This window comes from Suricata suricatta, chromosome 4 (assembly GCF_006229205.1).
Source record: "Suricata suricatta isolate VVHF042 chromosome 4, meerkat_22Aug2017_6uvM2_HiC, whole genome shotgun sequence".
In the NCBI taxonomy this organism is placed as follows: Eukaryota; Metazoa; Chordata; class Mammalia; order Carnivora; family Herpestidae; genus Suricata; species Suricata suricatta.
In genome coordinates, this window is record NC_043703.1 from 85,673,093 (window position 1) to 85,686,849 (window position 13,757).

The 13,757-nt window shown below is 40.1% G+C and overlaps 1 protein-coding gene across 5 annotated transcripts in view; it reads right to left on the reverse strand.

The window, feature by feature from the left end:
* MAP4K4 (mitogen-activated protein kinase kinase kinase kinase 4) overlaps positions 1 to 13,757 on the reverse strand; it is a 194,852-nt gene that overhangs the window by 30,200 nt on the left and 150,895 nt on the right. For 4 of the 5 annotated variants that reach the window (XM_029937130.1, XM_029937126.1, XM_029937127.1 and 1 more), the window contains 6 exons: positions 9,171 to 9,332; positions 5,891 to 5,977; positions 5,098 to 5,313; positions 3,980 to 4,141; positions 1,245 to 1,478; positions 230 to 336 (listed from right to left, as the gene is read on the reverse strand). In XM_029937130.1, the coding sequence (XP_029792990.1) occupies positions 230 to 336; positions 1,245 to 1,478; positions 3,980 to 4,141; positions 5,098 to 5,313; positions 5,891 to 5,977; positions 9,171 to 9,332 (968 nt within the window). The remainder of the gene's footprint in view (positions 1 to 229; positions 337 to 1,244; positions 1,479 to 3,979; positions 4,142 to 5,097; positions 5,314 to 5,890; positions 5,978 to 9,170; positions 9,333 to 13,757) is intronic. The other variant, XM_029937128.1, reaches the window with a different exon arrangement.

Sequence of the window (13,757 nt, forward strand, 5' to 3'; positions counted from 1 at the left end):
GGGAGTTTCCATTTCAAAACTGCCAAAACACAACTGGATTCAGACTCTCTTTTCACCATACACCAGTTTGCTATTATTCATGATAATGGACTTCCTGGCAGTTTTTCTTTTATAAACTGATAATCACTTTGGCTCAGATGGTTTCATGTTTACAAGCATGTTTATGAAAACAAACATGATGGATTACACTGTGCAGTACACCGATTCTTAAGCCTCCCTCTCCTCTTACCTGGTGGAGTTTCTTTGACCTGCTTGGCTATTTTGCTGTCCACTGCCTTGCAGTGGGGAATCCCGACGCGACAGAACAGGGGAGCGAGATGTTGTCCTCACAGGAACCTTGGGGTAAAAAAATACAGCAATTAAATTATTGAAAATGAGAAGAAAAAAGATCCCCTACCAAAACATATTTTTACAACAGTCCGAATTATGTGAGCCTTACTATCACTAGCCCAATACCCGATCCTTCTCTGCCCTCCACAGATACCATATGACAGAGAAAATTTAAGTCAAAGGCATCAAAGGAGCCAGGACAAACAGCCTTTCCACGCTTCTGTAACATTTAAATGATGTTTATACCGAAGCTTGGTGGCAGGGGACATACAAAACATTTTGCTGAGATAATGTGAGAATCAGGAAAATAAGTTCAAAGAAACCCAACAATGGTCTACAAACGGATCAGTAGGAAATGAAGACTGATAGGAAGCAAGAAAATATTCAGAGGAAGCAAATTCCAAGTGGAGGAAAAGTTGAATGACATGAAAAAGTGCCTTTAGTTTAATTTCACCATTAATTACCAAAAACAAGAAAAATTGAAAAACAAAAATCCCTGAATTTAAAAAGAAATAAACCATTTTTTGGAAATGTTTATTAAATTTTTCTTAAAAGACCTGAAAATTTTGATAATCATTAATGTTGCAAAACAATTTATAGCGTTTGTATAAATGTGTAAGCTGCTAAAATACATTTTGATTCTTGCTCTAGAAGTATATTCTTTATAAACTTACTCATATATTGTTGTTACTTTATGTTTAAGTATAGCATTAACAACAACCATAAAATGTAACTGGCCACTCGCTGAATATAACTGCCTAATTATGGAACTTTCCCCACTGTAAAAAACTTCCTTTGAAGTTTCATTGCCCCTTCATTCTGGTGAAATCATCATACCCTTAATTAAAATAAATAATTTTTTTAAAATAACGAAATGGAAAAAAGAAGCACACATCTGTCTTTCTGCTTCTTACCCTTGGAGGCACCTCGTCACTGTCTGATCTAGACCAAGCCTTTTGGGTGGGGTCAGGTACCTCCGACTTAGAGTCAGAACTCTGACTTAGCACCTCACTGCGGGAAGGTGGACATGGGTCCTGAGAGCGAAGATGGTGGTGTGCAAATTTGGGAGGAGAAGGGTCACTGAAGGAATGGGATCGCGAGACAGGGGAAACATTGTTCTTGAGAGATGCCAGGTGGGACCACTGTACCTTACAAGAAAACAAAACACAAAACATTCAATGCGTTCTGCATAAAACGCTTTTCTGGTCAATACCAAATCCAAAACAAGAAGTAGGGGAAGGCAAACTGGGGCAATACAGTACTCGGTAAGCCAAGCAGTGGAAGAGTTATACTTCTAAGTGAAGAAGCAGTTTGGGGAACACAATATATAGAAAAAAAGCAAATGTACATTTATACAGAAAACTTTTTATATCCAGACTAATACTACAGAAGCAGTAAATACAAAGATTAAGGAAACAAAACAGAACACAAAAAAAAAACTCATAGACTTCAAGTCATAAAAGGAAGGACAAGGTGCTACATGCACATCCATGTCAAAGGAGAGAGTGGACAGGCAGAGAGAGAGGGAGAAGAGAAAGATCACAAGACAGACACTGTCATACAGGCAGACCTATCTATCCATCCTCACACCACCCGGCCTTGTAAGACTACAGACCAGATAACCACAGAGCACATTTTATGAACAAAGACAAAGCCCTCATGTGCTGGCAGCCTATAGTAATCCAACTTAAAGACAGCCAACGTTTCAGATATACCAATGATTTTGCTTCTTTCTCCTCTTAAGGTCCTAAAACACTCATGCCTTAGAGATTTCTATACATGTTCACAGTAGTTATGAAAAAAGGAATTTTGGGTTCTTTAGGAGTACTCAATACTATCATTCTCTCTGCAGACTGCTACTGGATATGCCTTCTACTTGACAGCTGAAGAAATATTAACAACTACTTGTCACCTGAATTAATCTGGTTGCTTTCAAGTTGGGAAAACAACCTCCAAAATACTCTGTATTTTATTATATTAGATTGTAATTTTGCAATTTATTTAATCCCAGCTATGGTATCTATTATATCAGTGCATTTAATGAGAATTAAGAATACCAAATGACTACTGGTTTAATTTTTCTAAATGCAAGTTTCAGAGTAAGTCCCAGGTCAGGATTTCTAGGAAAGAGACAAATTCCACTTATTGGCATAACCCCAAACTGCTAAAATGTTTAACATTTTCAGCTGGTAATGTAAAACAAAGCATTTTCTGCAACTATAATAAAAAATGGGTTTAAAAAATAGAATCCTACATGAACAGTCTCCCCAAAGAATGTTTTCCTAAGCAAAGGTTTCAGCCTAAAGCAACTTTAGGTAAAAGGAGGAAAAGGGAGACTATAATCATTAATATAAATGTAGCCTACATAATTCAGGAACTCCTATTTTCTACATTGGTAGTGGCCAAATAGATAAAAATTTTCTTTGTTGTAAGTTGAACTTTCACAATAAAACCTTTAGTCCCAGACTCTTCACACAAGGGTTGTCAAACACACCTACTGTACTAGTCCCTCTTCCTTTCCGTCTCCCTCCTTTTCAACTGTCCTGCTTTCCTCGCAGTCTGGCTTGTGGCTCAGCTCTTCTGTGAATCAAGAAACTGCTGACCCCATGTAAATTCCTCCCTGTCCCCCCAAAGTCCCCCACCTCCACAAACACATCCTTCACTTGTTAGGTCTGGTTCTTCTTCTTCTCTTTCTTCTTCTTCTTCTTTATAACAACTCCCCATACTGGGATTATTTGTTATAAAGCATGTTTAAATCCTCATTTGGATTTTTTTTTCTGAATACCACGCTACTTTGATCACAAGAATATGAACTTCTGTTTCCTAACACATGCAAGCATCTATGACAAGTAAACTCAGGCTTCAAGGGCCCAAATGTCTCAAAGTCAATTATTTTCAGTAAAAGAATGGAGATGAATCTGTGTATTAAGGACCTCGCAGATCTTGGACAGGGGATACTCCCTGCTATTAACTGTCTTCTCTGGACAGCACAGAGGGTTCTCTCTTAGCCATACAACACTCAGCCCGAGACAAGGCAGAGAGCTGTGATCAACCCAATGAAAGGTCATGACCCTTACCCTGACCTACTTCAGGGAAATGCACACTGAACCTACTAGATCATATTTTCTTTTGGATCTTAAACTTTTTGAGAATCTAAAGAAAGGCCCATTTCCCAGAAAAATACATGCACTTGGACAAACCAAGAAATTCTACACATAATTTCAATTGAGTAGTCACCGGCTTTCTAAAAGCCCATTCATGCAACTGGTCAAAGGTTAAGAAAAGGTTCTGGTTCTCTATGTACTTATGATACTAACTTTCTAAAACCTAACCAGAATAAATCTTGAATTAGAGAAAGAAGGCATTTGCTTATGAGCATCTGAGTTAGGAAAGACAAAAAGACTAAAAAGAAGAAATCACTGAAATCTAGATATCCTTGGTAAGTATAACAAAAATCTTTTTTAAAAGTCCTTCTTTTCTCTATCAGCTGAGGGTATATCACCTGAAAGTTAATTTAAAATCACTCCTGCTAATCTCTTTTCTTTCTAAATGTGGGAACAAACCAAACTGTGAACATTACAAGCAGACCCATGGCTTAGTGAACCACTGTGTGAGTTGCCTCAGCCCACAGCCACTGGGCTGTTGCTACCTGTGGCTCAGCTGGTCTCTGCAGGGCAGGATGCACAGACTCGGAGTTGCCATTGGAAAAAGACTCTGATCTGGAAGGCACTGGTGGCTCCAATACTCTGCCTGTCTGCTTAGACTGGGCTTCAGGGGAGCTGTGGTTAGTTTTCCTAAATCTATCTTCCACCTGCATCAGAGAATTAGAAGACATAACTCAGTGTTAGTAGGGAAAAGCAGAGATCCCAAAGAAAGCCTGAGAGTGGAAGGGCCCTAGAGAGAAATTTTCTCTTTTCTCCAACTAGAAGAAAGGGGACAAATATAATAGGGCTAAAATTCGATTTGAAATAAAGAAATATGAAGATAAAAATTAAGCCTTTAAAATCTCCTCCTGGCAAGAATTCTAAGATTGTACATGACAATAAACTAGAAGAGAAAAAAAAAAAAAAAAAAGAATGTCACAACCAACTACATCAACGGATTGGGATTAAAAGATTATCATCAGGAATTCAAAACACCTTTCACGGTACCCCAAACAAAGGCATTCTAGGATAAGGAGAACACTTGTTCCTAGAATCTACTCTCTGTGAGAGTAGAGATGTGAGACGTGGTGGAAGGGTGCCACCTACAGGCCAGGTTTCAACACTGTCCAAAAGCCAATCTTAGTATTTCCAAACAGTTACTGCTCTGCCACATCTTTACCAGGAAGCTCTAGGTGGCCCAAATGCATCAATTTCATTAATAAATCACAATCTTTGGAAAGTCAGTAAAATTGGGCTGCAGGCACCGTGCATTTTCATGGGTTTTGGAAAATAGTTAACAAGGCCACCATCCCCTCATGTACATTTTAAGAATGATTTTGCCATCCAGCGTTCCCCTTGTTTAGTTTAGTACTCATTTTACCAAGATTTGTTAACACTCTGGTCTATGGAGAAAAGACCAAGCAGATAAGGGACCACAGACAAGTGTCCTTTCACTTGTATGAACCATATTTTCTTGGCTAGAAAACCAAAAGAGTGGCTCTCACCTGCTTTCTGTGCCCCAGCCTTGACTTACTATTACACAGTTCCTAAGAGTCATTCCCTTAACTCCCAAAGAATGAGCAATATGGGATCAATATTTAAGCAACAAAGGAAAAGAAAATACCTCTCGGGTCCTGTCAGCGGGCTCATAGTGGGGCTTAGGCTCTGGAGCGTGATAGCTTGGCTTGCTCCTTTCCTGCTGCGGGGGCGGCGGCTGCTGCTGCGGGGGCGGCCTCCTGTGGTCATGCTGTAGAGACAGGAGATATGCTTGTTCTTGTTGCAACTGCCTCTGGAGCCTCTCTGCCTGCCGGTGCTCCTCCATCTCCCGCCATCGGCACTCCTTGGAGAGGGAGAGGAGAATACTGAATCTATGGGACACTGCACAACTCGCCTCTTCTCTGGAGTCATTCTCAACTTTTCACAGAGACCATGCCTTTTGCCCCCCCTTGTTTTATAACATAGCAAAATGACTAGGATTTTAAATAGCATATTACCTGTGGAAAAATCTGACAGCTTGTTGCTAACCATAACATCACTGGACAGAGAGAGAATTCAATTAAAAGTTGGTTTTGGTGGTTTCAAAAGTTAGTGTACTAGGCAAAAATCCTATGGCATGTGTTTTGAACTTTCAGCCCTTGGCATTCTAGTTTGTTCACCAAATGCCAAGTTCCATTCAAAACCTTGCTATCTACCAAAGAGAACAGTTAACTCTTTAACAGGAAATACATAAGTAAATAGAAGCCACCTCGAAATGTACCCAAAGCAGCATGACCACAGAGGACGTCTCCATTTGAGCCTGTCAGCCCACAACGCTAACCAAAATGGTCTGGTAATCACCACGTCTATGCCCAAAGCTCAGGGGAGGGATAGAGAAACAGGCCCTAATGCTACAGAACAAGACAGATACAGGGCGTTACCAGTAACATGGCCTGCTCCTGGAGCAGCTGCTGCTGAAGGATTTCCAAGTGCCGCTGCTCCTCTTCTAGCTGTCGCCTGATATACTCCTGTCACACAGAAATTACCCAGCAATCAATTTATCCCAAAGGAAAGCATCAGAACCACCTGAATGGAGCACCAAGAACCATTTGCCCCAATGGCCTTCAGTGGTAATTCACTTACTGATGAATATATTACAAAAACATATAGTGATGGATTGTCCCCAAGATTTTCAAATGGTCACGAAGATTTAAAGAGTCTAATAAATCAGGATATATACACTCCACTGATATATACAAAGGCATCTGAAAGTTCTATAAGAATGTAGCTGTTAAATACAAATGCAGGATTTCAAAGAACCATGGTTTTCCTCTTAATGATGGTAGACCAGAGATTATCAAGTTTAATTAGATAAGAAACCAAAGTGTTCTCATTGTCCTAGAGGGTTCTTATTAGTCATTTAAAACAAGCATGGACTGCCAATTTTTAAAACCCGAAACCAAACCCCACTTAATATTAAAACAGAACATGATTTGTGTTTTCTCTGATGACACAGAAGATACCTGAAATGACTACATTCTGAAAGCCATTATCTGTGAACACAGATATGTGGACATCTGAAATCAGGAGATTTCTCACAAACGAACAGGCCGAGGCTCTTCAAGAAGAGACTGTGAGAGTGTGTGTGTGTTTGTGGGGAGGAGGTGGGGAGCTTATTTTCAAGGGGGAAGAGACAAGCCTCTGGAACAATGAAAATGTAAAGAGGAGAAATCCAACCTTGAAGTTGCATGCATGTTTAATAGACTAGAAAGTCAAGAGACCTTGATCTAGGACCTTTAGAAAGCCCTCAACCTCCCATTTTCTCAGTCTCCTCATTTGAGAAATGAATATCAAGAATATTCTTGGGGCACATGGGTGACTCAGTTGGTTAAGTGTCTGACTTCAGTTCAGGTCATGATCTTGCAATTTGTGAGTTCAAGCCCCATATCAGGCTCTGTGCTGAAAGCTCAAGAGCCTGGAGCCTGCTTCGGATTTAGTCTCCCTCCCTCCTTCTCTCTCTGACCCCCCTCCAAATAAACAAACATTTAAAAAAATAAAGGGGCACCTAGGTGTTTCAGTCAGTTAAGGTTCTGACTCTGTTTGGCTCAGGTCATGACCCTGCCTTGGGCTCTGGGCTGATAGCTCAGAGCCTGGAGTCTGCTTTGGATTCAGTCTCCTTCTCTCTCTCTCTCTACCCCTCCTCTGGTCACACTCTGTCTCTCTGTCTCTGTCTCTCTCTCTCAAAAGTAAATAAACAAAAAAAGATTTTAATTAAAGGTTAAAAAAAAGAAGAAGAATATTCTCTTGCAACTCTGAGGACTTTTTGTGAGGCTCAAATAAGAGACATTTAACAACTCTGAAATACAAACAAAAGATGTTTGCATCCTTTTCAAGAGGGAAAAAAGCTAACTATTCCAGAAGAAGAGTGGACTAAGGGGGCTATGAAGAGAAATTTTATTCTGAAATTCAGATTATGTCTTTACAGCATCTAATGCTGACCATCAACTTGTACCATGGCACACACTTTAAAACAAAGCTATACATCTAAACTGGATAGAAGTTTTAGTTAGCTAATAATTCTGGTTGAGAGAATGCTAGATAACACAAATATGACATATTTATTACCTTAGGCACCTTTATCTTATAAAGTAAACTTTACCCAAACAAGCCAGTCTGGGGGAAGTGTGTCTATAAGGGCACTGGCAAAGACAGTCTGACTCCAACCCGGGCTCCACCTCCCATTCCTTGTAGCCTAACCTTCCACGGCACATGCTATGCCAAGCCCTGGGTGACGCGTGGCCTTTCCCTGCAACAGCTGGGAAAGGAATCTGAATTCCAACTCACCTCTTCTTTGAACTAGACTGAAGTGAACCATACCTTGAAAGATCACATTAGTACAGCCGTTTGTCTTTTGTTTTAAAATACAAGGCCAACCAGGAAAGTCACATCTATCCAAATCACAAAGGTCCTAACATACACTGAGCATGCAGAATATAATCATACACATATACAAACATGCAGAAATGCAAAAATGACAGGTTTCTTACAGCACTGTTAACATGGGAAGACTTTGCAACAGAATAAGGAAAGCAGAATAAAACTACATTGATACCGGTCTTTCTTCAAGAAGAGCTGGGAAGAATACTTGCTATACATGAAAGCTAATGACCATCACGAGCACATTAAAGATGAAGTATTACTCGCACACACTCCTCTCACCATCACATTGTGAGGATTATCCCTAGGAAACTTAACTTTCAAAAGCATTCTTTTACTTCTCTTTGCAACCTCCAAGTATAAATTAGAATGTGAGGAAAAACCAACCAACCAACCCAAAACAAGAATGTCAATGTTGTCAATAAGGGCCAATAACGTCAATAAGGTAACAAATATATCTTTAAATTCCTAAGAAGAACTAGTACACGTGCAGAGAATCTGAAGCATATGATCAGTATCAAGGATAGTAGCTGAATACTCAGCTTTGGAAGTTAATACCATAGTTGGTAAGTATTTAAAGTATGAATTTCAAATATTATTTAAATTGGTCTCCATTCATATCTTTCCTCCTTTACCCAAAGCTCATAATGAAGATTTATCAAAGATGTGAGAGGCGAAGAGGCTCTGAGGGGCACATGCTGATGCCACAGACACAAAAGCACGGTCAGTTCAGGGAACAGAGATTTCTAGAGACAACTATGGCTGCCATCAATAAAATGCCCTAAGTATTACCAAAACATGATCTTTTTTGGATAAACAAAACTAATGTTACTAGTTTTTCTAATGTTGCATAGTCACATACTGAGTTATATGCAAATATGTTTATTATAATATTCAGCCACTGGATACGTCACACATTCCTTGTGGTTAGTTTTTAAGTTCATTAAAGAAAAGGCTAATTAATTATCACCCAGATATTTGGTTGGGGTTCAAAGCACTTAAGTCAAGGCCAAAAAGATATATTGAGAAATTTTTGGGCATCACACTATTTGGAGACCACTGAACTGATTTCAAGAGGTTTCTAAATATAAAGATCTATCTGCTATTTTTAAATTTCAGCTTACTGATTCAATTTACTGCTGTGCTTCCAACTGTGCTTCAGCATTTCCAAAACCTCTTGAGTGTGTGTGTGTGTGTGTGCGTGCTTTTTGTCCCAAATCTCCCAACTCTGCAAAGCAACAAACCTCACAAATTCATGGTCGGAACATTCTTTTGTGAACTTACCTGTTCTCTTTCAACTCTCCTCTTTTCTTCTTCTGCCCGTCTTCTCTCTTCTTCTTCTTTACGTCTTCTCTCCAGTTCCTCCAGACGCCTCTTCTCTTCTTGTTCTCTCCTTCGCTGTTCACGTTCTTGCTGCCTTCTGGCTTCACGCTCTCTCCTTTGTTGCTACACAAGTGAAAATATGTAATCAGCAGGGATCTTCTAACTACTGCTCTCATGAGCATCTGCTGACCGTTTGCAGGTGGGTGCTGATGAGGGTGAGTTCACAGACCCCATCTCTACCGGCCAGTTATTTCCACACTGCCCCTAGACCCCCATATGTACCAGCTTCCTCAAAAATATCGATCAAAGGTAGGGTGCTTCTGTGAATCCTTACGGTTTGGTTTCGTTTGATATCAATTATTTCCCATCCTTCACTATACTATGCAACTCAAGGACAGGAAATTCTTTATCCACGCGCATCACTAACAATTATCCAGGGCCCTTAAGTCAGAAGAAAAAGACAAAGGAATAAAGGAGAACAGAAGTAGAACAAAGAAAGGAGAGAAATATTTAAAAAGAAGAGAAACTGACATCAACAAGAGTGAGAAATGCCAGTATTATTCATAGTATTGAATTTAAGAAACTGCCATTGCACACATGCTTACTATGTGTCCTGCACTGTGCTCAGTGTTTGATATACTTTATTCCATTTCCTTGATCTACTATAATTCTAACAAACCTAGGAGTAAGTATTTCAATCCTACTTTACAAATGAGAAAACAGGTTCAGAAGAACTACATGACTTGCCCAGTGTCACCCAGCTACCAAGTCCCGAACTAGAAGGGTCACTCTGCCTCTAATGCCTATAGTATTAACTATGTGCATCCTACTAACAGGTAGGTAGGCTCACTCTGGCAACCGTTCCTAATCCAGGGTGCTCTACATAACCCCAAAGTATAGAGCAATGGGACAGACTGGGCACCTGTCTGGGTGCTTCTCTCATCTAGCCCCAGACATCTGTCAATAAAGCACTTTTACAGTGTAAAGTATAAAATTAACCAACTCTTCCCACAAATATGAAAAATGCTAGCCTCTATGCTGGTGCCATCCAGTAGAACACTCTGGGATGATGAAAATGTTCTGTCTCATCAACAGAGTGGCCACATGTTACTATTGAGCACCTAAAATGTGACTAGTACGACTGAGGAACTTCATTTTTAATTTTACTTCAATGAAGATAATTTAAGTTTAAATAGCCACATGTGGCTAGTGGCTACTGTATTGGACAGCACATCTCTAAAGCACAGACAGCCATCGAATTTTTCAAGACACAGGAAGCTGACAGTATTACCACAAGTTTCAATGTGACACTAAGATTATTAAAGAAAAAAGTATGGGATAAAGTTATTGGGGATATTAGACATAAATATTTATAATGGACATAGAAGTAGGTATTTAATATAGTTTAAGTATTCCTTCTGCACCCCCTCCCTACAAGCATTCATTCTGAAGGCAGACACTTAAAAAGTATTTCCTGAGAAATATAAAGAAATGTCTTACATGCGGAACACTTGCATAGAGCGATTATTTGGTACCTGGTCTCTCTCAGCTGAATTACAGTACCATTACTTTCAATATAGTTCTGAGTCAGCTTTTGGCCCCATCTCCTCTTATTCCATATATTTTCATGCTTTAGTTTTTTCTCCAGCACTACCTGCTGTTAGAACTCAACACATAAAACACACCAGTTTCCCATGGGTGTGGGTGGGGTCATAGTAAGAAACGAGTTCCGGTCCTGGTGTTTAGAAATGACAATTTTAATCGCCAAGGCATCTTCATTAAATTGAAACATCTACCCTGTCCCCATATAATGTACTTGCTGCTGGTCATTTAGCTTGCCACTCACACAGGCGCATCTGGGCGCATATGCCGTGGCCTGCGTTCAGGGCACCTGGCCCTTCGCACTGTGCTGCACCCTTGTGAGGAAGATGGACTTTCTTTTTAAAAACTAGCAACTGGAAAGTAAAACCCACAAAACCACTCCATCCTGCCCCAGGACTTCATGAGCGATATAACCCAGAAATTGGAGGTAAGAAATCTGAGAATCTCATCCAAAAAGTATTACTGGAGCTTTTCTACTTTAAAGCAAATTAAGCTAAGATCTTTTATATTACATCTTTTGCTTTTTCTATTCAGGAACAAAAAGAAGAGAGTGGCTTTTACCAGTACATTACTTGCAACAAATATAAGCTCAGAATACAACCATTTTCTCTAACACTGGTAATAAAAATCATTATATTTTGCCAACTGGGAAACAAGTTTCTTTGCTTTAAATAGAAATTATTTAATTCCTTAAGATATTCCTGGCTAGCCATGTTTTCCAAAGGAAAGCATCTTCTGAACTTTTCTTTTGAATATAAAGACATTAAAAAAAAAGCCTTCTGATAAACCTAAAACATAAAGAATCCCATTCAATCAGTTTTAAAGCTTAAAATCGTTGTGAGTGTTGTCTTTAAAGAGGTGAGCATGGAAGCTCTTTGGAAGTTTCTGTCCTGAGGAATGAGGGTGGGTTTGTGCACTCTACTATTTTCACACACTCAGCAATGCTTAGTTCTGAGAACAATCATGGGCAAGACTGGCAACAACCAGGACACTTTCCGGTTTATAAAAGAGAAACAACTTGCTAGGATACATTAGGTTCAGCAAACACCTGGCAGGTAAGGTAAGAAGGGCCTCACCTCTGGATGAGACAAAGAACCCACAATCCCAACAAAGGAAGACAGAAAGCTACCAGGCAAGGATATGTAAACAATTTCCCTCCAAATTAGTCAGACAAAAGGAAAACAGAAGAACAAAGAAAAGAGAAACAAAAACAAAGGCAAGCAGTATCTATGCCCTTAAAACTGCCCCTTAGCCTCAGAAAATTTAGGTGCCAAGTGTATCAGAATAATATGAAGAATAGGTCAGAAGAGGCAAAGAACCTTATGCAAGAAATGTTATAATTTTTAGATAACAAAAGTAGCCAAAATGGGCTAGAGAGGTCCTTTGGGAAGTTTTAGTATACAACATGGAATCCTAGAAAGACAAGGGAAATGACTCAAGGAACAGAGGCTGTGGTCCTGATTCCATCTCAATTCCCTGCTACAAGCCACTTCTCTAGGAGCCTCAGTTTCCTAACTTGTCAGAACAGGTGTGTGGTAGGCATGGGAAGGAGGCAGTCTGTACCAGAAATCATCATGGCATGGAGTTTACAATGTTTTTTTTTTTTTTTAGAACTCAATAGTTGGTGTCTACAATGAGAAAAAGTGTTTAAAAAGTCTTATAGGCAATGAACTCTAAGAGAATCATTCTTCTCCGAGATATCGGGACTTTCTCCTTACTTGTCCCCCCCATGCCACGCTGTGGAGGGTGCCCTGATGCACTGAGATTAAAAGAAGAAAGAAGGGCAGAACTACCATGGTAGGTATCTATATCAGCAGTCTCTAAAAGTAAACAAGACCATCAACTGAACTCTAGGAAAAAAACACTAAACTCTTTACTTATATTTGTAGGTCACCCTTTTAATATAGTTATTTTTGCATGTTTTGTAATATACATACTCAGTGCAAAGGTATGTTAAGTAGATATATGTCTGTCAGATATTTACTTTCAGTTTCTCTTGCTGATGGGAAGAATGCACAATTAAAAACCCTCCACGCACTGCACTGTTTTAAGCAACGTCACATGACCACAGAGATGCAGACCCACAACAGCCTTAGAGATGGTGTGTTTACTGCCATTTCCTTATACACCATGCAGGCTACTAAAAGTTCTAGAATTTTTAGATATGATGTTGAAGTGAAGGTTCCACTTAGATCTATAGTATCACAGTAACAGAAAAGCCAGAGCCTAAACTTATTTGTTTCTTTTATTACTTAAAAAAAATCTGTAATGAAAGTGCAGCCAACCCCATCTCTGCTGACGCCTCGGCTATCATCAGCAAGGGCTCCTCCGGAGAGAGCCAGGAGGGGACACAACTTTAAGGAGAGTCCTGGATGTTGCCATGCTTAGATCTGGGAGAAACAACCAACTGGTAGCCTATTAAGCCGCCACACAGTTGGCAGCCAGATGCATCTAGCATCCAACTCAAACCCACCTCCAGATGCAAATTTCCTCCAGAGAAGAAAAGGGGAAGTTGCAGAAGAAAAGCAGAGAGGGAGCGAACCAGAGTCAAAGCTGCCTTTCCACATGCTAGGCCTCTCACCAGCAGCCACTGTCTGCCCCAGGGCGCCGAGGGCAGGTGTGATCTCAGGCCACCCGCGCCCCAGACCCACTTCCCAGACCCACTTCTCATCATCTCCCGTCTCCTGAGCTATCCTCACTTTGAGTTCAGGAAATGGCAGGGCCTCAGTGCACCTCCTCTGCTCACATGGGCTCTAAAGCAGAAGCACTCATTCTCCTTCAAGGCAGTTAAGCCCCCAAGTGGTAAAACATGTACAATCCATTTTCTTGGCTGTTTCCAACTGCACTGAGGACAGGGCTCCAAGCCCATTAGAAAATCTTGACTACTTTCATCTAACTAAATACTAAAAGACAACTTTTAAGTGGTCTTACAAGTAACTTTTTCTA